A 24,605-nucleotide genomic window follows, 5' to 3' on the forward strand; every position below is an offset into this window, starting at 1 on the left:
ATGGCGTCTCCTATCTGGACTTCTCATGCATGCGGGAATGAAGTAATCCTCCTCTCCCTCTGTCTCCTCAATCAAACCTCGGGACTGTTCACTAACGTGATTGGACGCTTATGCTGCCTGGGCCCGTGTCACATGATTAGAGAAGGCAAATCAAATCACCGCTATTGCAGACCTCCCTCCCCCGCGGTAACCTTTTCCCACCCCCTTTATTGCTTTATCTTGTATGTGTTGAGCTTCTTCTGCCCCCTCCCCCACCCTATAATAACATTTTTTTTTTATTTTTTTTAAATAAAATGCTAATTGTTTTTCAAGAATGTGAACCGGAAATGTAAGAGTTTTGCTCCTGAACGCTAGTAACAGGTCTCCAGCATTCATTTCACTATACAGGGACTGACAGCAGCCACCAGGCGTCCTGACCAATGATAAAAAGCGGTAGCTACACACTGATCGTCCGTTGCCATTCGCCCTACGCCTCTTAGAGGAATAATACCGACACCTTGTCAGCGTCATTCTTCACTTCACGTCCAGGTATGACCTCTGTAAAATGTTCAGTAACTTTGCAGATACTTTGCTTGGCACGTCTTGTACTCCAGTCACACCCCGATCTGCACTGAGATCTGCTTAAATTCCTAAATGGATGTGACTGGAGTAGAAGATCTTGTGACACAAGATAAGTGAGGCATCTACAGGGTTGCTGTAGTTTATGGAGGTTATACCTAAAAACTAGAAATGGCTTGAGTTACTCTACAGGGTAGGACATGTATGACACAAGGCTCCATATACCCAGAGTCCTGACCTGATGAGTGGATGTCCTCTGCGGGGTCTCTGCTGATCCATGCCCATCATCTGCCCAGTCATCAGACTCTTCTCCATTACTTGTCCTTGGGTGATATAAACAGCACTTTATGGACAGACGCACACGAACAAGTTCAATGTGAGAAACTCGCAACGTGTGTCAGTGTGAGGGCCCGTTCTGACCTCTCCTCCTATAATCATTTCTAATGTTGTGTGTCTCTGTAAGACTTGGAATCCACTGAATTACACTGACAGCATTATGTAAGTGTAATTCAAAAGATTCCAGGACTCTCAGGCTCACACAGCATTATAAATCATTACAATGCTGTGTGATCCCGTCAGAGGAGCAGAGGTCAGAACGAAACCTCTCACTGACACGCTGTGAGTTTCTCGCATTGAACTCGCACGCATGTGTCCGGCCTATGTCTTCCACATTGCGAGGACTAGATAGAGGTGAAAAGCTACCTCCGGCCCAGGCACCATCTTCCCGTCCTGTTTGTTTAACTCTTTACAGCATGTGACCTCGTTTTTCCTGACGCGGTGGTGGGATACGTGTTGTACCTTCTCAGTGTGGTGTCCTATTGCTGGTGCTCCACTTTGGTAATGATCTGGTCGCTCCTGGTGGTGTGTTGGAGTCAGATGTTAGAGAGCTGCTCCTCTGACTTATAATGGTGATGTTCAGTGTGTCGGTGATTAGAGGAGTAGTCTACGTATGGCAAGGATAACTCTGGGGAAGGGTGGAGCGAGGACAACACTATGAATGTAGACTGTGGAATGAGTGGAGCCATGCTGCTCCTGTAGGATACAGACCGACTCAGGTGGAAGTCGGTGAAGACTGGAATGTCAGGATGATGGGACGGCTGTCCGGGGCCCTGGTGCTTTTTTTTTAGATGGATGGAGGGGTTTTGGGGGTAATGATTCTGCTCCACATGAAGTCGTCGGTGTCTGTAGATGCCTGGATCTCTCAATCAGAGACTGCGGGACACAACAAGTGGCTGCCTGTATATAAGAGACTGTGAACGTACCTACCTCTAAACTGACCTCATGATGTGAAACGGCTGCCTACCTCATACCCGCAGCTCCTGTGACGCTGATTGCAGACTGTTCTGCGGAGGGGTCGCTTTACGTACTGCAAATAATATAATAATAGATGTTTTAATGTTTTCATTGAATTTTTTTATTAAAGAGCAAATTAACAGTGTGTGTGGTAAACTGTGTATGGGCACCGGGGCTGGTATACTATGTGCGGGTGCTGCTGGGTGGTATACTGTATTCAGGTAGGTGGTGCGGCCATGGGGGTGGAGGGTGATTTAATGTTATTTGTAGTTGCGCTGTCACTGGGGTGGTATACTATTTCTGGGTTTGGGGGGTGAGATACTCTATACTCCGAGTCGGATACTCTGCACTGGGGGTTGGTACACTGACACTCTGAACTGGGGTAGTATATGCTACACTGGATGGTGGCATACTCTGTGCTGGGAGGAAGTATACTCTGCACTTAGGGGTAAGTACTCTCTGCAATGGAGGTTGGTACTCTCTACACTTGATGGTGGCATACTCTGCACTGGGAGTAAGTATACTCTGTGCTGGACTGTGATACACTCTGCATTGGGGGTGGTAAACTGTGCACTTGGGGGTTGTATACTTTCCACTGGTGGGAGTGGTATACGCTGCATTGGGATGGTGGTGTACTCTGCAGGGGGGTGGTGTACGGTGCGCTGAGAGGGTGATATACTCTGAACTGGGGGTTGTATACTCTACGCTAGATGGTGGCATACTCGGAACTGGGAGTAGGTATACTCTGAACTGGGTTGTGATAAACTCTGTACAGTGGGGATAATATACTCTGTACTGATGGAGTTTTATACTCTCCATTTAATGGTATACTCTGCGCTGGATGGTGGCATACTCTGTGCTGGGAGGGTGGTATACTTTGCTCTGAGGGGGTTGTATACTCTGCGCTGGAGGGGTGGCATACTCTGCGCTAGATGGTGGCATACTCTGTGCTGGGAGGGTGGTATATTTTGCTTTGAGGGGGTTGTATACTCTGCGCTGGATGGTGGCATACTCTGAGATGGGGTGGTGGTGTACTTTGCGCTGGGGGTGGTATATTCTGAGATGGGGTGGTGGTGTACTTTGCGCTGGGGGTGGTATATTCTGAGATGGGGTGGTGGTGTACTTTGCGCTGGGGGTGGTATTCTCTGAGATGGGGCGGTGGTGTACTTTGCGCTGGGGGTGGTATACTCTGAGATCTGGGGGTGGCATACTCTGAGATGGGGTGGTGGTGTACTTTGCGCTGGGGGTGGCATACTCTGAGATGGGGTGGTGGTGTACTTTGTGCTGGGGGTGGCATACTCTGAGATGGGGTGGTGGTGTACTTTGCGCTGGGGGTGGCATACTCTGAGATGGGGTGGTGGTGTACTTTGCGCTGGGGGATGGTATATTCTGAGATGGGGTGGTGGTGTACTTTGCGCTGGGGGATGGTATATTCTGAGATAGGGTGGTGGTGTACTTTGCGCTGGGGGTGGTATACTCTGAGATGGGGCGGTGGTGTACTTTGCGCTGGGGGTGGTATACTCTGAGATCTGGGGGTGGCATACTCTGAGATGGGGTGGTGGTGTACTTTGCGCTGGGGGTGGCATACTCTGAGATGGGGTGGTGTACTTTGCGCTGGGGGTGGCATACTCTGAGATGGGGTGGTGGTGTACTTTGTGCTGGGGGTGGCATACTCTGATATGGGGTGGTGGTGTACTTTGCACTGGGGGTGGTATACTCTGAGGTGGGGTGGTGGTGTACTTTGCGCTGGGAGGGTTGTGTACTTTGCTCGGGGGGTGGTATACTCTGCGCTGGGGGGGGGTCGTAGACACTGCTGCGGCTCACTGATTCTACAGCGTCCTAATATAAGCGCAGCGGTCAGATGCAGGGATGGGGTCCTGTGACTTTGTTTCCTGCCTCTCCTATATGATGTATAATTGATGTTGTACTGTACTGTGCTCCATCCGTGGAGTTCAGGCCTCAATAAAGCGTGTGTCCCCCCCCCACCCTCGCTCCTTGGTCGTGTTTTTCTCTGATGAGATGCGTGCTGACCGCTCCATCTCTGCAGACTCTTCCTCCCACTAAAGCTCCTTCTACCTCATCCGCAGAGGCCTCCCACACCCAGATGTTCTATGGACCCTTTGAAACCATTGAAGGACACAGACCATGTAAGTTGGCATGGAGTGGTCTTGCCCGTTGAGCATCATGGCTGCAGCATGCCAAACCTGAACTGCTTGTTCCACCATCCCATCTCCACCCCCCTCCATGTTTGCATCCACTCCATCTCCATATAGCAGAAGCAGTGTCCATACTGATGGCGTGTGCTGCCCCTCTCATGCTAATCCCTGTGCTTCTTTCTTACCATACATCACCTTGGCTTATCCATCCATGGTCACATAGGGACAGCTGGACTGCAGCAGGTTTACATATATGTAACACGTCATACAAGGCGCTGCCTCCTTCACCTTATAGCTGCTTTACAGATTACACCCAGATATAAGCTACACAGAAGTCTAACTCTTTCTGCTTTTTACTTGTACCCATTCTGAGTTATCATGTCTTCTACTCCAATTACATCCAGAGCTGCAGTTACAGTTCATGCTGGTTCTGTGTAACATTCCCCTACCCTGACCGATACTGTATCATAATACCTCAGCTACTCCTCTGAGTCCTTCTGGCAGCCAGCAGATCTGTGAATGCAGCTCTGAATGTGACTGGAGACTCGACGTACAGATGAGTAAAGCAGGGGTTGTACAGTTACATGAGATGTTATCTGCAGTTTGTAGTAACCCGTCCCCTCGCTACACTAGAGCATATGTGACCTAATGTCCATTGCAGTGTAGGCTGCTACGTCTACAGTTTGGACGTTGCGGTGACTGCCGGTCCTGTGTATAGACATGGTCTCTTCCGGGCCTGACATCCCACAGACCTCTTGCGTTTTGTGATGTGATCAGTGTAATATGTTCTCACCACCTTGTAGCTGGAGCAGGGACGCCCCCTGTGGCTGTGATTGAGCCCAGGCAGCTGAGTGTCCAGCAGGGTCAGCCGGCAGAATTCCGCTGCACAGCGACTGGAAACCCAACGCCGATCGTGGAGTGGACGGGTGAGTGACTGCAATGGGTTAATGAAGGAGAAGAGTAAATGCAGGTGACGGGGACTTCATGGTGTTTCCTGCTCCCCACTGTAGGTGGCCAGAATGGAGGCATCTCATCCAGAGCCAGTGTCCATGGAGGTGTCCTGCGCTTCTCATCCACCCAGATCTCAGACGCTGGGCAATACACTTGCCGCGTGCACAACAGTTTTGGCCAACACATCGCCAGGGCTGATCTACGGGTTTACAGTACGTATAAGACAGCAGGTCCGGAGCTGATCCTGGATTTACACGTCCCGATAGTCTGACAGATTATTGGGAACTAGCGTTCATGCAGACGCTCAACCTCGACAATCTACCCTGCTAAATGTGCAGCCGATCACCCAAACGAAACGCTCGTCCATTAGGTGAAACTGGCGTTAGAGCAGGCACCTAAATGATCTTTTCTGGGCAGAAGATCGTGCAGACTAAACTGCAATCTGCTGCCAAGAGACAATGCAGCTGTATGAGGATAAGCCATGGCAATAGCGATCCCTTATTCTCATACTGTGGAGGAGATCGCTGCCTGTAAATGCAGCAGCCTCCTTCACTGAACGAGCAGCCGACTGCCGGGAAGGAACGCTTCCTACCTGACAATCGGCTTTAGCTCGGCCCGCGTAAACCCGCCTTAACTTGGCTTTCTCAGTCCCACCCAAGGGCTTTATGGACCCGTGAAAACCTCCCATGGTCCTCAGTGTCCACAGACAGCAGATGTATAGTATGGTTTTATGATTGCCAGGCCTCTAAGAAAAGGGGAGGGGGCTATTGCTTAATATTTTATGGGAATTTAAATGACGTCTCCTTTGCTAGCAGGTGGAAATTTGCCAGACGTCCAGGTGAGCCCAGAGCGGACAGAGGTCAGAGAAGGGGACACCGCCCGGCTGTACTGTAGAGCACTAGGCAGCCCCACTCCAACAATCTCCTGGAGGAAGCAAGATGGTATCCTACCCCCTCAGGTGAGAGGATGAGCCGTGCATGCGGTGCTGCAGATACATAGAGGTCCTTACTGTCACAGGTCGTGCATGCTCACCACTGCTCCCGATGGTTATTTTCCCTCTCACTTTCTATTCCTCCTGTCTCTCTCTCTCTCTCGGCCCGTCCATCTGCTCAGGCCCTCTCCTCTCTTGGTTTCCTTCATTTTCGAAGCAGCAGCCTGGAAGCTATCCAGAGGCGGATTCAGGAGCTGCAGGTATCTGCTATAACCCGCAGAAGCCATTGACATAGATACTGCCCTGGCCAATGCCTCAGACCTTCCATACAATGGTAAAATGATGAGCGATTGGTCACTCCATCATAGGCTGCCCATGGTGACACATACTGTAGTGACCAGTGGCTCTAGCAGGAGTTAGAACGGCCATGATGTAAAACTCCCCCTCACGTATTGTCTGACACTGCACAGACCTGTTTTCTTCTCCTCTACCTAACATCTCACCAAATCTACCTTTACCTGTCCCCTTCTACCACTACCCTAACTCCATTGTCAGCAGAATTGGTAAGGTGCTGCACTGCAGAACGTCCTGTCCAAACCATTGCCCATTTCCTCCTGGACGCTGCACAATTCTTATAAATCACCTATACGCAGAGTCTGTGAGGACTACTATGGTGCTCAACTTGGGTTCCTGTGTATTTCCCAGGCTCATACAGAGAGGACAGACATCGCCACCCTCCTGATTCCATCAATAACTGTAGCAGACGCCGGAACGTATTTGTGCGTTGGCACCAACTCTGCAGGCTCCTCTCAGCGTCAGATAGAAGTGATTGTGGTAAAAGGTGAGTCCACCTACAACAGAGTATCTGCAGTGAGGAATATCCAGCGGCCACACCGAATGCTCTGCAAATGTTTCCTAGAAAATGCAGAGACACAGGTGCATGTACTGCTGGGTTTGGAGGCTTGCATGTTGCCCCCATCTTTCTGATCTGTGTGCTCAACTCTACAGTACCTGGGTAGTATCATTGTGTTGGTTGTAATCCGGGTATTATGATCTACGACATCTGCAATGTTCTTCTTCCATCAGCTTCTTCTGCTGCTCCACTTGTGAGGATTGAGCCGTCATCTGATAACGTGCTGGAGGGACAAACCGTGGAACTGAACTGTGTAGTCGCTTCCTATCCGCAGGCTACAGTCACATGGCATAGGCCTGGCCACCCCCTGTCACCCAATCACCAGGTAAATCACTCGGGTCACACCAACAAGGCTCCTTTCACATCTGTGTCCGGCATTGACAGAATGTGATGTGAACACAGCCTAACACAAGGTCATTAAAAGGGTTTCCCGGGATTATCATGTTGATAACCTATCGTCAGGATAGGTCATCAATATGAGATTGGCGGGCGTCCGACTCCTGGCAAATCTTGTAAAACCCCATTAATATGACAATGATGCCACTGCTATTAGAGTCCAGGGCTTGCTATATGTAGCTGTATTATTCCTGGTCCAGTTGTTGTCGCTATATTCAGGTACTGGAGTCATGTGGGAATCCGTTATAAAACTAAGGCCTCATGCACACGACCGTTATTCGGGTCCGCATCCGAGCCGCAGTTTTTGCGGCTTGGGTGCGGACCCATTGACTTCAATGGGGCCGCAAAAGATGCGGACAGCACTCCGTGTGCTGCCCGCATCCGTTGCTCCGTTCCGTGGTCCCGCAAAAAAAAATATATAACATGCCCTATTCTTGTCGGTTTTGCGGACAAGAATAGGCCTTTCTTCAATGGGCCGCCCGTTCCGTCCCGCAAATTGCGGACCGCAAAAAACGGAACGGTCATGTGCATGAGGCCTAAAGTAGATTAATAATGACCCCAAATGATATAGCTCTACGGTGTCTGTTGTGTATATATAGGACCACACAGCCCATGTAGCAGGGCTGTTACTCCTGACTTTCTTCCTCCTGCTCTGGAAGCTGCGCTGTAATCTGCTTTCTGCTGTCCATGATGGACTAAGTGGGTCAGGGCTCATCTACATGGCTGCATCTGAGGTTCTTGTTTCCCCTTTATATATATATATTTTTTTGCCAAGAAATAGATACCCAACGTGGCGAAGAAGATAAAGCTCACCCTCCCTCAGATAAGCCCTGTAGACCCTTCTCCTGATAATGTAGGTTTACGATGAGGGTCCCTGTTCCTCTCTAGGTCTATGGCTCCCGTCTGCGCATACTACAAGCCTCATCAGCCGACTCTGGGGAATATATCTGCCGGGTCACTAACGGAGGTGGAACACAACAAGCCTCAATCATTATCACAATCAACCGTGTTCCCATCCGTAAGTTGTGCGCAGGACTTGCCAGCCGCATCTGGTTATTCATGTGATCCCGCTGTCCTCTAATCTTCATCTTCTTTCGGGACGCTGCATCTTTCTCTGTCCTCTTTACTGAATTAAGTATTCAAATCCCGCACTCGGCAGATCTCCTCCTCTATTATGTCTCTCACCCATAATGAGCATTGCACACCCTCTTCTTATTCCTTGGTTTAGTCCATTTTCCTCAACGTCGTACATTGCTCCTGATCTCACTTGTCCATATTGTTGCTCTTGAGGCTCTGTTGTTCCCTTGAAGATGGAGAATGAAGTCTCTGATTAGACTGGTCTTCAGAGGCGGTCGAGTTTCTTCTGGGGCTGGACCCCCAAACAAACCCAAAGTTCCAGAAATGCTTTGTCATGGGGGAAAATTACACTCTCAGGGTCTTGTTACAGGGAACAAAGGGGCGACATCACACACAATGACAGCTCATTCTTATAAGTCCTCCATTGAGATAGTGTCCCTCGTTTTATTTATTCCTTACTCTTCTTCATTGTGGCTTTGGTCCTCTATGGTCATTATTCTTCTTACACCTTTAATTCTTCTCATTGGGTCACTTTTCTGCCTCTTCATTCTTGGCATCTGTGCCCTCCATTTTCCGCTTCGCCCTTTCCACTTGGTCTGTGACTTCCATAAGGACAATTGTCGGCAATCTGTCTTCTTTCCCAGCTTCGGAAAACATTCCCGTGCTTAGGATTGAGTCTTCCTCAGGCTCATTGGTTGAGGGGCAGACTTTGGAGCTGGACTGCCAAGTGACTGGTTATCCTGGGGTAGAGGTCACTTGGTACAGGCCGGGAATTCCTCTCTCGCCAAACCATCAGGTAACTGCAGAGCAGATCATTGGTTCCATATGGAATTCCAAGTGTTTATCAAGTCGTACCAGTCAGTGCTATGAACGGAGCCCCCTCCTCTTCATTCATATCAATATATCTCATTCTAGGTGTCTGGATCACGTCTGAGGATCCTCCAAGCCTCCGCTGCTGACTCTGGAGAGTACATCTGTCGTATCACCCATGGTGGAATCACACAGCAGGCATCAACCTTCATCACTGTAACTCGCATTTCTAGTGACCGTGAGTATGAACCTCTGTTATCCTGTCCTGGGTTTAGTGGAGACTTTTTTCAGTATTTTGTTAAATCACCTTTTAGAGTAGACATATAAATAACTGCAGTTTGATCTGTATCTTCTCTGCTTCTATTGGTTCTTCCAGCATCAGGCTCGTTCCCGGCTCTGAGGATTGAACCCTCCTCAAACACTGTGGCTGAGGGTCAAACTCTCGAATTGAACTGTGTGGTCTCTGAGTCACAAAATGCTGTGGTCACCTGGACCAGAAAGGGTCAGCCCCTCTCCCCCAATCACCAGGTGAGAAGCTTATGGATCTGTTCCCTCGTCAGACCATTGCTAGAGAGCTTCTTACCCCCATCAGAGAGAACCATTAGACTGGTCACTATTATCGGCCATTGATGACCGATATTGTGGGAGTGGGGGGTTAATCTTCATTAGTTTAATTGTGGATCATTGTCACGATGAGATGATTATAGAGGAGTCATTAACTGCTGGCTTGTGCTTAGGTGCTGGGCTCTCGTCTGCGCATCCTCCAGGCATCTGTGGCGGACTCCGGCGAGTACATCTGCCGCGTCACCTCCGGAACAGTCACTCGTCAGGCAACCATCACGGTCACTATTAGTCGTGTCATTGGCCCAGTTCACAGTGAGTAGGATAACTCAATTTCTGTTGAATCATTTTATACTTTTCATTATTATCTGATGTCCCGATGTCTCATTAGCCGGCATCACACCGACCATCCTCGTCGAGTCTCCATCCAGTGCTGTGTCAGAGGGACAGACTGTTGTCCTGAACTGTGTCGTGGAAGGACAGACACATCAGGAGGTGTCATGGTACAGACAGGGGCAGCCACTGTCCGAAAATCACCAGGTATCTGTGGACTATTCCGTCATCATCACTACACTGTTCCTATTAAGGGGGTTGTTCTGTCCAGGCTATTATTCAGATGATCTATCACAGCGGTGTCTATAGGGGGCAGCATTAGCACCCCCTCTATTAGCCATAAAATAGAGCCATTACAAATAACAACTTGCTTTGGAGTACCCAGCACATCCTTACATTACATGGACAGTCTATTGGTTGCAATGGTTGGGGTCTATTTCCCGTTCAAAATAAACATCATCTCCCCCATCTACCATATTTTGCTCATGACAGACGGTTTCAGAAGGTTCTAGGAACCCGACAATCAGTTAATCAACGACCTTTCTATCAATGAGGCGGCATATACACGACCTTTTGATGGCCGTGTCCGTTTTGTGGATTGTAAACTGCGGATCTGCAAAACACGAGCAATGGCCGTGTGCATCTCACATCGCGGTGCGGACCCACTGACTTCAATGGGTCCTATCTTTGGCCATATCTTGAGGATCGTGGACCTATTGAAGTCAATGGGTCTGCACCACGATGTGAGGTGCACATGGCCAGTGCCCGAGTTTTGCAGATCTGCAGTTTGGAGTCTGCAAGACAGACATGGCCCTTACACAGTCATGTGAATGCGGCCTAAGAGATTTTTGGACGGCAACCCCTTTAATAACGTCCCTGCTGGGCATCCATGGTCCGTCAGAGAATAACGAGACTTTCTTCTGCTCTTACGTAGGTTTCAGGCTCTCGGCTGCGCATCCTTAAAGCCTCCCCTCAGGACTCTGGTGAATACATCTGTCAAGTGAGCGGCAGCTCTGGGATTCAGATGGCCTCTATCAGCGTCTCTATCGAAGGCTCCAGGCACAGTAAGTATATGGAGACTTTTACACAAGATGAAGTTATTTTTCTTAAACCATGAGGGGTCAGCATCACCTGATATCCTGTTACAGATACCGGGGTCTCAGGTGCCATTAGGATTGAACCCTCATCAAAGACTGTAGAAGAAGGACAGATTCTGGAACTGAGCTGCTTGATAGAAGGACTCTCTGACCAGTCAGTGACCTGGCATCGGTCTCATGGACGTCCGCTAAGTTCTAATCACCAGGTACAGGGGGCGCTGGTACTCTATTCACATGTATATTATTAAGTCTACTATGATTATTGAATGGGGAATCACAGCACAAGTCACCGCCATCTACATCTTCTCCTTCACTACATCTTACACACAGGGGCTCAATCTACTGCTGGGTATTGGACACGCTTTACTCTCTAATACTCTGATTTTTGTCAGGTTGCAGGACCACGAATGCGAATTTTTAAAGCCACTGCGGCTGATTCTGGCGAGTACATCTGCCGTGTGAATACGGGCTCGGGTATCCAGGAAGCCATCATTACTGTTATCGTACAGCGCTCATCACAAGGTATACATCTAATTACGGTATATGACCCGTCCGTTCACAATGTTCACAAACAGTGGTTAAGGTTTTTGCCTCTAACGTAGATGATGAGGAGTTCGTAACGGGGCAGAAACATTAAAAAATTAGAGGCTAAATAAAACTTGAATACACAGGGGTATCCCAACAGTGAAAAGTTTGATTTTATAAAAAAAAAGTTGCAAAGCCTAAAATATGATCAAATAACGGCCTGTGTTAAGCCACCACCCCCCCCCCCCCCTTTTAACATGTATAAACTTGGCCAGTATTTTTTGTTGGGAAAGGCGGCGACCCTACTTGACACCCATCCTTACCTCTGATTGTGGGGCTGGCAAAGTGTTCCTGACCAGGCACACAAGATTTTGGGTCTGTTGCTATATTTTGATGTGTATAATGCATCTGTAAAAAAAAAACAATCTTCCATCTCTTATTGTCTCTACCCCTCAGTGCCTGCAGGCTTCCCCACACCGATCCTCATTGAGAAGACTCCGGGTCCAGTAGTCGAGGGTCAGAATGTGGATCTGAACTGTGTGGTCGTTGGAAATCCAGATGCCGCAGTTACCTGGTTGCGTCCGGGGGCAAATTTCTATGCACATCACCAGGTAGAAAGATATCTGATTTATGCTACACCCTGCAACCGCTGGAAATATACATAATTACACTGCTCTCTGGGCTCTATCACATGAAATCATCAACAGACGTAGCAGAGCTGATTTTGTCATTTTAACCCTTTTGTGCACTGTGAACTCTTTGAGTATAGATGAGGTAGTAGATGGTACTTGCATTCCTATGTAACACTATAGATAACACAGTGATAACTCTGAGTACATATAACTTAGTAGATGGTACCTGCAGTCCTATGCAACACCACAGATAACAGTGAGAACTCACTGAGTACAGATAATGTAGTAGATGTCACCTGCAGTCCTATGTTACACCACAGATAACACATGATAACTCTCACAGTACAGATATTGTAGTAGATGTCACCTGCAGTCCTATGTCACACCACAGATAACACAGTGATAACTCCCACAGTACATATATTGTAGTAGATGTCACCTGCAGTCCTATGTCACACCACAGATAACACAGTGATAACTCCCACAGTACAGATATTGTAGTAGATGTCATCTGCAGTCCTATGTAACACCACAGATAACACAGTGATAACTATCCGAGTACAGATAATGTAGTATATTTCACCTGCAGTCCCATGTAACACCACAGATGACAGTGATAACTCTTGAGTACAGACAATGTAGAAGCTGTTACTTGCAGTCCTATGTAACAGAACAGCAGGTACCACCTATTGATGATGTTAAATTGCCAAACAATTGATAGGGGAAGAGTATTTCAGCTTCTATCCTTGGTTTAGTCTGATCTTATGATTTTGTCTCGTAGATTTCAGGCTCTCGTCTCCGCATTTCCCAGGCAACTAGTGCCGACTCTGGGGAGTACGTCTGCCATTACAGTACTCCATCTGGAATATTAAAAGCCTCCATATTCATCAACATCAGCTCCGGAGTCCAGAAAACCTACCGTAAGTCACCATCTTTCTGCTGCCCGGAAGCCACGTGGGCCCTTGTTTTATATAAGTTTCACTTCACTACATGTTTATTATCAATAGGTTCGGAAAGCCCAGTCATCTCCATCAGTCCATCAAGTGCCACCATTCGCCAGGGGGAAAATGCCACTTTTAAATGCTATGTTCACAGAGGAGCTCAGCCAATACGTGTAATGTGGAAAATTGGGCAAAATCAGCCCCTACAAGGTAATCCAGTCATATAGTGAGGTCCTGTGGTTTCTCTGAGTGTTGATATCGGGGTCATCTTCTCATTGTATTTGTCTTTGCAGATAACGTCCACGTCAGCTCCAATGGCTCCATTATTACCATAGTGGGGGCTCATCACAAGAACCAAGGTTCATACCGCTGCATGGCTTCCAATGCCTTTGGGGCAGTGGACAGCGCTGTAAACCTGGTGGTGGAAGGTGAGTGACTCCATGGTGGAGATAGTGGGTCTAAGGTTTTCATAAAAATTGGAAGGAAACAATAATCTCGGGAACCAATGATCTCTTTATCTGAAGACTCTGCTCATCAGAATTTTCAAAATAAATGAAATTTATTCCAGCCCTGCAGTTCATCCTGACCAATAACTGGTGCATTAAAGGGGTTTTCAGAGTGTTTTATACTAATGACCTATCCTCATTATGTGATCGAGAGGGCCCGACTCCCAGAATCTTTGCCAATCAGCTCTTTGAAGATGCCGAAGCATACTCGCATCATACTAAGGATGAATAGCAGCTATGCTTGGTATTGCAGCTCAGTCCCATTCACTTGAATGGGACTCAGCTGCGCCTAGGCCATGTGACCAATGACCATGACATCACTGGCCTAGGAAGAGACTGCAGTGCTCACTGAAGCACAACAGCTTCTTCGAACAGCTGATCAGCGGGGGTGTGGGGAGTTCGGCCCCCACCGATCAGATACCGATGACCTATCCTCATGATAGGTCATCAGTATAAAACACTTATAAAACCCCTTTAAGGCCTCCATACACATTAGATTATCGATGGCCAGACTCATTGACTATCTAACGTGGGCCTCCAGACTCTCCTTTGACAGAAGATATCAGGGAAAAGGAGGATCAGGCCAGCTGAATTTCAACACCCAATCCTTTTGTTCTGGCAGGAGATAAGCCATAGGTGTCTAGTAGCCATAGGGTCCGCTTCGCTTGCCATTGGAAACACATTCATGTCCGGCTGCGACCAAGCATACATGTATATTGTGGAGTTGGAAGGAATTGCAGCTATTGAAGGTGTATGGGCACCTATAGTGATCACAAGACTAGACTGATAACATAAAGAGGTCCCGCTACATTGACGTGTGTACATGATCGTTTTGTAGGACGTCCCACAGTGTCTGTGATTCCTCAAGGACCAGTTAAGGTCAGTGTGGGAGAAACCATTTACCTGGAGTGTTCGGGAATGGGAGACCCTCGGCCTGTAGTCAGCTGGCGACGCACTGGATCAAGACAGGCTATCTGGCAGCATAACCATGCTCCCCTGGACAGTCACGCAGTGCTACAGGTCAGTGCCAATAGACGTCTCGCAATCCGTACAAGATATTGGTGTTGTCACATAAGTCAGTGAGTGCTACACATTACTTCACATGTCCATTCTGATTCCTCATGATTTTCTATTGTAGATTCCATCAGCCAAGCCAGATGATTCTGGGTCATACACCTGTGTTGGCCACAACCCGGCAGGTTCTACCCAAGTCCATGTGGACGTGCTTGTTGAAGACAGAGTCTTGAGGCCGAGTACTCCCACAGTCATAGCAGAGAAGTCCGTGCAAGTGGTTCTGGCTGGAGAGACGGCCACGTTGAGATGTTCTGCTACAGGTGACATTGTCCTGATTCCATAATATTTCTTCACAAAGACTCTTCTCTATTTCTACAAATATTAACTAAATCCTTTCCTGTTATACAGGAAACCCAACTCCAACCATCAAGTGGTCCAAGCTTCGAGCTCCATTACCATGGCAGCACCAGATAGTGAACAGTAGTCTGGTCATCCCGAGAGTAGCCCAGCAGGACTCAGGACAGTACATCTGCAACGCTTCCAACGTCGATGGTCACTCTGAGGTGTACATTACCCTGGATGTGGAAAGTAAGAAACAATCTGCAACCCTGTCCTGGGCAGATTCCCAGTAAATGTATTGTACTGAATGATGTGTCTGCAGCACATTGCTCATTCACGAGAGCACAGACGGACTTAAAGAGGACCTTTCACCGCTCCTGACATGTCTGTTTTATTAGCCTTGTGCATTCCCCATGTAATAACAATTCTGGAGCCTCTATTCTTATGTCTCTATGTTGTGCCATTCCTTTATTATTTCTACTAGAAGATATGAAAGAATTGCTATTAGCCTTCAGTAAAGGTACAGAGGGGCGGTAACCAGTTGGGGGTGTGTACCTGCACAGACTCCCTCTATCCAATCAGTGTCGCCATTTTCAGACTGTGCAGGTACACCCCCCCCCCCCCCAACTGGTTACCACCCCTTTGTACCCTTACTGCAGACTGCTAGCTATTCCTTCACAACTTCTAGTAGAAATAATAAAGGAATGGCACAACATAGAGCCATGAGAAAATATGTTACAGAATTGTTATTACATGGGGAATGCATGAAGCTATTAAAACAGTCATGTCAGGAGAGGTAGGTGAGAGGTCCTCTTTAAGCTCCTCTTCACATAGATCAGGTATGTTAGTTTTCTATGGGATCGTTCTCCTACATTTGGCACATCGGTTGTGATGCCAGACGCCAACAGAAACGCTGCATTCTCAGACGAGCACTACTGATATATGTGAAGCGGATTTTAATCGTGTATAAACAGGTTTGTGCTTCTATCAGTTGCAGCCTATAGGATAGTGTTAGTGCCCCATCACATATCCGATGATCCAGTTCAGTTCCCCTCCGGAGTGAATGAGAAAACCGCCAGAGGGGAACTGAAGCCAGAACCGATCCCATAGCTTTCTCATACATCTCGTGCATAAGATGTCAAATAGCGCCAGATGGAAAAACGCTGCATGCTCAGATTTTCTGTCCAACGCTATCAGTGTATTGACGCAGGATCTGTGTACTGACATGTAGTACACATATATCAGTTGTGTCTGGCTCTGGTATAAAATAACTGGCTGGGTGCAACTGATATATGTGAAGAGGGCCTTAAAGGGGTTGTCTCACTTCAGCAAATGGCATTTATCATGTAGAGAAAGTTAATACAAGGCACTTACCAATGTATTGTGAATATTCATATTGCCTCCTTTGCTGGCTGGATTCATTTTTCCCATCTCATTATACACTGCTCGTTTCCATGGTTATGACCACCCTGAAATCCAGCAGCGGTGGACGTGCTTGCACTCTATAAAAAAAAATGCTGCACTATGAGCACACCTCTGGTCCCAGCCACCAGAGAGGCTGTTGTTTTTTTTTCTATAATGTGCAAGCACGACCACCACTGCTGGATTGCAGGGTGGTCGTAACCATGGAAACAAGCAGCATATAATGCGATGGAAAAATGAATCAAGCCAGCAAAGGAGGCAATATGGACAATCACAATACATTAGTAAGTGCCCTGTATTCACTTCCTCTAGATCAGGCATCTCAAACTCGCGGCCCTCCAGCTGTTGCAAAACTACAACTCCCAGCATGCCCGGACAGCCTACAGGTATCAGCCTACAGCAGGGCATTGTGGGAGTTGTAGTTTTACAACAGCTGGAGGACCGCGAGTTTGAGATGCCTGCTCTAGATGATAAATGCCATTTGCTGAAGTCAGACAACCCCTTTAATGATTTCTCCATCCACATGGGTATGAGAAGGTTCCACGCTGCACGCACCAGACTGCTAAGGCTGTAATGAGCAGCAAACTAATGACAAAGAAGCCTGTCAAGCTGAGATCTGCTCCGTGTTCATGGGACAAGCACCACTCTTTTTGCCTAAGAGTCATGAGGACCATTGCTTCGCATGATGATGAAAGATAAAGCGCCCTGTTCTCAAAGTGCTTGAAATTCTTATGGCCGACAGAGTCCACCTGTTTAGACCTGGTAGCTCAGATGTGGACATCTCAGACCGTCAGATGCAGCAGCTGTAATGTGCAGCCATTGCTATGTCCTCTGTAGCCATTCTATATCCAGCCAGCTGTGCTCTCCTGGTGTCGGTCTACACATTGTGATGATGCTTTGTTACACAACCTTTCTATAAATTAGATGCTTCTGTTTAATCCTAGATCCGCCATACGCCACCACCCTCCCTGACGAACTGTCTGTTAGTGTGGGAGAGCCCATTCAGTTGCAGTGCTTGGCCCACGGTACTCCGCCGCTCAAATTCCAGTGGACTAAAGTTAATGGCTCCCTCCCAAGCTCAGCTGCTGTGCGTGACGGCGTCTTAGAAATCAATCAGGCATCCGTTACAGTCGCCGGTACCTACCGTTGTGTGGTCAGTAACAAAGTTGGAGAAAGTGTGGCCTTAACCCAGATCAGTGTTTTAGGTGAGTGGTCTGTGTATATTATTCTGTCATCTGTCACTTTCACTGTCATTATATAAAGTTGATGATGGGGCGAGCGGTCGAGGATGATTATAGAACTGGTGCTTTTATTATGTGAGGATACTTTCCAACATGTTGTAAAACCTCCTGGTATTTCTCTGGTCTTCCAGACCACCCATGAATTGGGGGATGCTGATGTCTAGTTCACAGTTTCCTGTGCACAGATGGATCTGTATGGACCTTGCGTTCAGTTGCTTATCGTTCATTTGTTTATCCCCAGCTCCGTTTTCTGTTCGGGTCTCACCTCAAATAGACACAAAGGCAGTAGGTGACACAGCCGAGTTCATCTGCACTGTTCTCGGAGATCCGAGGGCAAGAATCCAGTGGATTAAAGAGGGAGGAGAGCTTCCATCCAATCACAAAGTGGACGGGACAGTGCTCAGGTAAGAAGGGGTTGTGATTTACAACAGACGGATACGTTCTGATCTCATTTGTGTGATGGTAAAGCGTGCTTCATGTATCTCTAGTCATGAGCATTGAAAACGAATTGTAACTTCCCATGGAGTGTGACTAGGCAGGAATCACAGCATCTCCACGGTGCTGATATCAGAGCCCATGACTGTTCTCATGGAGCCGCCATCGGTCCTGCAGTTAGTAGTTTGGTACTAACTTTTCATCAAGTTAATAAATTAAACACCATGGACCAGCCAGTTTGATATAGGTGACCTACAGCGTCCCATTGGTTTTTGGGAATTTTGGTTATGGAGATGTGCATGACCTGGAACCTAACGCCTTGTGTTTACAACAGGATTTCCAACCTGGAGCGTGGTAATGAAGGTGTCTATACGTGCAGAGCAGTCAGCAGATTTGGTCAAGTCCAAGACAGTGTAAAGTTAGTTGTGCAAGGTTGGTATCCCATGAAACAGAGAGCCAAGTCTCCAGTAACAGTAACTACTATAGAAGAAGATATTGGGTCTGTTAGGCTACTTTCACATTAGCATGTTGCAGTTTTTGTCCGGCCGCCTCTCGGCATTTTTGCCGTGCTGCGGCCGCATCTCCCGCCCATCCCCATTATAGTTAATGGGGCCGGAGCGGACTTCCAACGGCACACATGGAACAGTCTGCCAGACCATGCTAATGTGAGAGTAGCCTTTGTGTGAAATGTGCTGTGCCGGCATCCAATACATAAAAATATTTCTTCCTCTTCTCAGTGTTGCCGAAAGTCAGGATCAACATCCGCACCTCGGTGCAGACCGTCCTGGCAGGGAACTCTGTGGAGTTTGAATGTCTGGCCATTGGAGATCCTCGTGCCAAAGTCACTTGGAGCAAGGTGGGAAGTCGGTTACCGAATGATGTAATTATAAATGGTGGCACACTGAGGCTTGAGCAGGTGAAGCAGTCAGATGCCGGGCAGTACCGCTGTACAGTCACCAATGATGTGGGAGAGGTGCAGTCTCATGTCATTCTCCATGTGCAGTGTAAGTGGAACGACTTGTTTAATGGACTCTTTGTTCTTACCCCTCTGTGCTTTCTAAAAAAATCATTGCCCCCCTATAGCCGTGCCGCAGATCGCTGCCCAACCAGACATGAAGGAGATCACCACTGGATCGACAGCTGTATTCCCATGTCTGGCATCTGGATTTCCAGTGCCTGATATCACATGGACAAAGGTAATTGTGTCTGTAACCATCTACTAAATGCCTCGTCACGTGTATAGAGGGTGTACATGTTCTCCAGTCAGTGTGACTCCTCAGCCTCCTCCTGTACATAACTGTATAGGATATATGATGTGATGTGCAAGTTGTGCTCCCATGGCTCAGTATGACTATATTTTACATTGTCACCAGCTCGAAGGAGACCTCCCCAGTGATGCCCGAATTGAGAACAACGTTCTGACAATACAATCTGTGAAGCCTGAAGATGCTGGGACCTATGTGTGCACTGCAGCCAATCGCCAGGGCAGAGTCACTGCTTTCTCCATGCTAAAGGTTCGAGGTGAGATGACTCTGAATCAAAGACTCCTCACAATTAACAGTCATCTCCAGTTTCATTCTATGGACTGTGGGTCCTGAAGATGAAGGACCTCATAAAAAATAACGTTATCCAGTAGCTTGGCTTGTTCTGGCACTCGGTTGAGTTGTCGGTCTTCCAGTTTTCATGTCGTTTGCTTTTCTTCATATATTTCCAGAGAGAGTGGTGCCTTACTTCACCGGGCACTCCCACCTCGCCCTGCCAAGCATGAAAGATGCCCACAAGAAATTTGAAATAAAGATTACCTTCCGACCAGACGATGCTGATGGTAAGAGAGTCAGACATTGTGATTGTGTGGACTGAGCTGTCCAAAGGGAAAGAGAGAACTTAGTGGAGGAAAGGAGAAGATGCTTTAGTGCCTTTTTGTTCTGGGATATTACGGGCACAATCGGGAATAACAGAGTTTTCCCTCTACATGTTCTAATGTTCTCGATAAGAACTTAAAGCAATTACTGGTAGAGATGCAAGTGGGAAGGTGTCACCTATGGTAGTTCAGTGTTACTTCTCCTTTTGTAATCTTTACTTCCATGATTCTCACATTTTCCATGTCACTGTGCCGCTCAAGTCCTTGATGATCCTTATTATTATTCAGGGAGCGTGCACTTGTCTTCATCGTTTCTGCTCTTACTGTGAAGATTCCTTTCCTGGTTCATGATATTAGGTGCTTGATCTCTCCCTCTGACCCCCTGTGATTGCTTCTCTCCTTTGTCTTCTGACTTTCCCTCCTCTTCTCTTCTCTCCAGCTCTTATTCTGTACTCTGGTAAGTTCTCCTGCCTTGCATGTCTGAGTTCAGAAACTATCTAGAGCCTGACTCCACAATATTTGCAGTGTTAATAATGAAGCATGTCATGAGTCCATGTAGAATAATCTTCGGCCTGGTGCTCTGCCGCCCGTCAGTGCATGATCTAGCGATACTAAGTGCCCCAGTAAGATTGTGTTTCACAACCTTGTAGAGACATTTGGCAATGCAGGGTATTGCAGCTTTGTCCCATTCATGAGCGCTATAGACCCTTCAAACAGCTGACTTGCGGGGATGCCGAGAGTCGGACCCCACTGATCTGATATTGATGGCCTGATACTGATATTAATGGTGTGATACTGATATTGATGGCCAATGATCCATAATTCTGGAGCTCTTTTAATGCTGTGACTTTTTGTGTCTCTTTTTACTGAGCGTCCTGGGCAATTTCTATGATGTGCAGATCTTCATAAGAACTTTGCTTGGATTTTTATAGGAATGCTGATCTACAGCGGCCAGAAGAAAACCAAAGGAGCTGATTTCATGTCCTTTGGCCTTGTAGGAGGACGACCAGAATTCAGGTAAAGTGTGCAGTTCAGTTTCCATCATCTTCAGGCTCTCCTTTGGCTGTCTTGAATTATTTCCAGGGGGTTGGGTTCTTTACATTCAATACGTTTATATATTAAGGCCATATTCACATTTAACCTTAGCGGGAATATGATGCATTGCTGCTTCAGTGTTAGTTTTCTGGGTTTTACTCCATTGACTATTTTACCATCTGTGAAGCTTCAGACCCAGTGACGCATCTAACGTGTTATTGCAGATTCGACGCAGGTTCAGGGATGGCCACAATCCGTTATCCAATGCCCATTAGTCTGTCTGAGTTCCATACTGTGACACTGCATAGGAATCTGAACCAAGGGTCACTGGTCGTGGATAACCAGACACCTGTAAATGGCACCTCACAGGTATGTTCTCTATGTGGATTCTGAATGCTTCATGCATAACCTTACTCAGAGTTCCTTTCTCAATGTCACTATGTAGACATCTTCTAGTTGCAAACACTAAGGCTGGGTTCACACCTGAGCGTTTTACGCGCTGTAAAACGCTCAACACATGAAAACCAATGCTTCCCTATGGGAATGGTTCTCACCTGGGCGTTTTACAGCGCGTACGATCGCGCTGTAAAATGCCCAACGCATAATCAAGTACTTGAGCTTCTTTGGGGCGTTTTGACGTGCGTTTGTGGCCATAGGACACTGCAGTCAATCACAAAAACGCGCGTCAAACGCGCGTTTACTATTACAAAAAACGCGCATAAAAACGCACGACAAAAAACGCGCGTAAAACGCGCGTTTGAGAAACGCTCAGGTGTGAACCCAGGGTAAGTCTGGAAATGTCTTCTGATCTAATGCCCATAATCCTCTCACCTCATACACACAAATATAACCCAGCTGTGTACAAAGCCCAGACGCTCCACATTTTCTTCCCGCATATAGGGTAAATTCCAAGGTCTGGACCTCAATGAAGAGCTGTATCTCGGAGGTTATCCAAACTTTGATGCTGTGTCCAAGACTGATCTGAGCAGAGGGTTTGTAGGTGAGTAAAAAGTTCTCCTCCTCCTTTTTTCTCCTTCAGACCTGACACCTCACAGTACCTATTCTCATTTCCCCTCCAAGGCTGTGTCCGTCAACTGATCATCCAGGACGAGGAGGTCATTTTCAAGGATTTGGATCTAAGAGCAAATGGCATCTCGAACTGCCCAACTTGTAGAGACCGACCTTGCAGGGTAAACCTTACTGTTGGATGAGACTCTGCTACATAGATTATTATTACTATAAGCTGTGTATTCAGACAGCAGTTAAGAAGAATTCACACGGAACACATTTATTGCAGAAATTTCTACGACTGAAAATCGGTTCCGTTCGTCTTCATGGGGCTGTTTGTGCAGCAAGCATTTTCTTTCCTGCAATCCCCATTCAGATAAAAAGGACAGACCCAGACATTTCTGCAATAAATCTCATTTTGCCTTTAAAACGTGCAGCTCTGTCCAACCTGGAGATGTTTTTGTCACTTTCAGAACAGAGGAGTATGTCGGGATTCAGAAAGCAGCAGTTACGTCTGTGATTGTCCTTCCGGTTTTGCTGGCAGTAACTGTGAACATTCCCAAGCCCTTCACTGTCACCCAGGTATTGAAGGGTGGTTCTGGTAAATAGAACCTAAGAAGAGGGGTGACATGCATCCCGCTGTGTTCTTATCACTTTCATTCATTTATTTTCCTCAGGTGCCTGTGGAGATGAAGCAACCTGCATCAGTCGTGAGGATGGGACAGGATACACATGTCGATGCCACCTGGGCAAATCTGGAGAAAAATGCATGGATGGTATGGAGCAGTGAATCAGTGACAACAATGAAATCATCACAATTACTGGAAATATTAATTAATCTCGCAAGTCAAAACAACCAATGTTCCCTCCATGATCCAGCCTGTTACATTATAGTGCACTCTCTCCTGCAGGTGTCATGGTGAACACTCCCTCGTTTAATGGAGAAACCTCTTACATCTCCTACCCATCTCTTACTAACATCCACAATGATCTGCGGGTGGACCTTGAATTCAAACCCCTGTCTCCAGACGGACTAATATTCTTCAGTGGGGGAAAGGAAGCTCCAGTGGAAGACTTTGTATCACTCACCATGGCTGGAGGACATCTTGAATTCCGCTATGAACTGGGATCAGGTAAGGATGTCTCCAGGGAGGCTTCTTTCTTATATGACAATGATGCATCCATCTGATTTTATAGTGTACACAAGCAAATCTGATTGTCTAATGAACCTCCCAAAATTTACATTAAGATAATGATTATTAGATTATAACTTCACCCGCTTGTGTCCTCCCCGTGGTCACTGAGCTTTGAGTTTGCAGGTGCTTATCATCTTATCTGCAGCTTCACATCAACTTGTAGGATACATTTATATCCACTTAGCAGGAATAGGATCCTTGCATAACATAAAGTGTTAATCTGAAGCTTCCTGGAGTTTCTTACTATAAGAATTGGCTCAGGCCCCTTTCACACGAACGAGTATTCCGTGCAGGTGCAATGCGTGATGCCCGCTCTGAATCCGGACCCATTCATTTTTATAGGGCTGTGTACATGAGCGTTGTTTTTCACGCATCACTTGTGCGTTGCGTGCAAATCGCAGCATGTTCTATATTCTGCGTTTTTCATGCAACGCTGGCCCCATAGAAGTGAATGGGTCTGCGTGAAAATCACATCGCATCCGCAAGCCAAGTGTGGATGCAATGCGTTTTTCAAGGATGGTTGCTAAGAGATGTTGTTTGTATACCTTCAGTTTTTTATCACGAGCATGCAAAATGCATTAAATCGCATTGCACCCGCGCGATAAAAACTGAACACCATCGCATACAAAACTGAATGAACTTGCATGCGAAATCACACATTTTTCACTGCACGTATCCGGACCTAATCCGCTCACGCTCATCTGCAAGGGGCCTTACAAAGGCAGCTGGAAGTGACTTCAGTCTCCTCCTGTAGGGCTGGCAATATTACGAAGCACTGATCCTGTCACCCTGGGACACTGGCACAAAGCATCTGCAGAGCGAGTCCATAAGGACGGGACACTGCAGGTTGACAGGGCTCCGCCTGTTAAGAGGTCCTCCCCCGGTAAAAGCCTCGGCCTAAACTTGAAGACCCTGATGTTCCTTGGGGGTGTGGACAGTTCAATGAAGCTCCCCTCTGCCGTCAACGTCACACAGCCATATCAAGGCTGCATCGGAGAAGTGAGTTCATTGTGACCGCTGTAATAATCGAGGGAGGGATGTTCTGTAACGGGACACGTGGAGATGTCTTATGGCGCCAGCTCTGGATTCTAGCATGTTTTTTTTTTTTTGTTTTTTTTACAGGTTTCCATCAATAACAAGAAAGTGGATATTTCCTACAGTTTTGTAGAAAGCCACAGTATCAGTCAGTGCTATGATCGATCTCCCTGTGACCGCATGCCCTGTATGCACGGAGGCCGCTGCATGCCAGCTGGAGAGTACGAGTACCAGTGTCTCTGCCGAGATGGGTTTAAAGGTGAGAAAATGAAAGTCATCAGCAGCGGGGGGTTTACAGAGGAGGGGAACACAACTTACAGAGGCGCCCAGTGCTTCTGC

The 24,605-nt window shown here is 47.3% G+C and overlaps 1 protein-coding gene across 12 annotated transcripts in view; it reads left to right on the forward strand.

Moving 5' to 3' along the window:
- HSPG2 (heparan sulfate proteoglycan 2) overlaps positions 1 to 24,605 on the forward strand; it is a 122,916-nt gene that overhangs the window by 82,597 nt on the left and 15,714 nt on the right. For 6 of the 12 annotated variants that reach the window (XM_044282440.1, XM_044282445.1, XM_044282442.1 and 3 more), the window contains 39 exons: positions 3,939 to 3,998; positions 4,811 to 4,933; positions 5,018 to 5,170; positions 5,771 to 5,916; positions 6,595 to 6,730; positions 6,976 to 7,127; positions 8,087 to 8,216; positions 8,920 to 9,071; positions 9,191 to 9,323; positions 9,462 to 9,613; positions 9,823 to 9,961; positions 10,038 to 10,186; positions 10,914 to 11,043; positions 11,128 to 11,282; positions 11,469 to 11,598; positions 12,058 to 12,212; positions 13,015 to 13,153; positions 13,241 to 13,384; positions 13,468 to 13,602; positions 14,519 to 14,700; positions 14,819 to 15,014; positions 15,103 to 15,282; positions 17,400 to 17,660; positions 17,938 to 18,100; positions 18,466 to 18,563; positions 18,869 to 19,135; positions 19,215 to 19,327; positions 19,505 to 19,652; positions 19,846 to 19,956; positions 20,432 to 20,449; positions 20,925 to 21,009; positions 21,252 to 21,396; positions 21,928 to 22,027; positions 22,108 to 22,217; positions 22,509 to 22,617; positions 22,713 to 22,811; positions 22,947 to 23,168; positions 23,986 to 24,230; positions 24,354 to 24,525. In XM_044282440.1, coding sequence (XP_044138375.1) covers positions 3,939 to 3,998; positions 4,811 to 4,933; positions 5,018 to 5,170; positions 5,771 to 5,916; positions 6,595 to 6,730; positions 6,976 to 7,127; positions 8,087 to 8,216; positions 8,920 to 9,071; positions 9,191 to 9,323; positions 9,462 to 9,613; positions 9,823 to 9,961; positions 10,038 to 10,186; positions 10,914 to 11,043; positions 11,128 to 11,282; positions 11,469 to 11,598; positions 12,058 to 12,212; positions 13,015 to 13,153; positions 13,241 to 13,384; positions 13,468 to 13,602; positions 14,519 to 14,700; positions 14,819 to 15,014; positions 15,103 to 15,282; positions 17,400 to 17,660; positions 17,938 to 18,100; positions 18,466 to 18,563; positions 18,869 to 19,135; positions 19,215 to 19,327; positions 19,505 to 19,652; positions 19,846 to 19,956; positions 20,432 to 20,449; positions 20,925 to 21,009; positions 21,252 to 21,396; positions 21,928 to 22,027; positions 22,108 to 22,217; positions 22,509 to 22,617; positions 22,713 to 22,811; positions 22,947 to 23,168; positions 23,986 to 24,230; positions 24,354 to 24,525 — 5,637 coding nt within the window. The remainder of the gene's footprint in view (positions 1 to 3,938; positions 3,999 to 4,810; positions 4,934 to 5,017; positions 5,171 to 5,770; positions 5,917 to 6,594; positions 6,731 to 6,975; positions 7,128 to 8,086; positions 8,217 to 8,919; positions 9,072 to 9,190; positions 9,324 to 9,461; positions 9,614 to 9,822; positions 9,962 to 10,037; positions 10,187 to 10,913; positions 11,044 to 11,127; positions 11,283 to 11,468; positions 11,599 to 12,057; positions 12,213 to 13,014; positions 13,154 to 13,240; positions 13,385 to 13,467; positions 13,603 to 14,518; positions 14,701 to 14,818; positions 15,015 to 15,102; positions 15,283 to 17,399; positions 17,661 to 17,937; positions 18,101 to 18,465; positions 18,564 to 18,868; positions 19,136 to 19,214; positions 19,328 to 19,504; positions 19,653 to 19,845; positions 19,957 to 20,431; positions 20,450 to 20,924; positions 21,010 to 21,251; positions 21,397 to 21,927; positions 22,028 to 22,107; positions 22,218 to 22,508; positions 22,618 to 22,712; positions 22,812 to 22,946; positions 23,169 to 23,985; positions 24,231 to 24,353; positions 24,526 to 24,605) is intronic. The other 6 variants (XM_044282441.1, XM_044282450.1, XM_044282451.1 and 3 more) reach the window with 4 other exon arrangements.

This window comes from Bufo gargarizans, chromosome 2 (assembly GCF_014858855.1).
Source record: "Bufo gargarizans isolate SCDJY-AF-19 chromosome 2, ASM1485885v1, whole genome shotgun sequence".
Classification (NCBI taxonomy): Eukaryota; Metazoa; Chordata; class Amphibia; order Anura; family Bufonidae; genus Bufo; species Bufo gargarizans.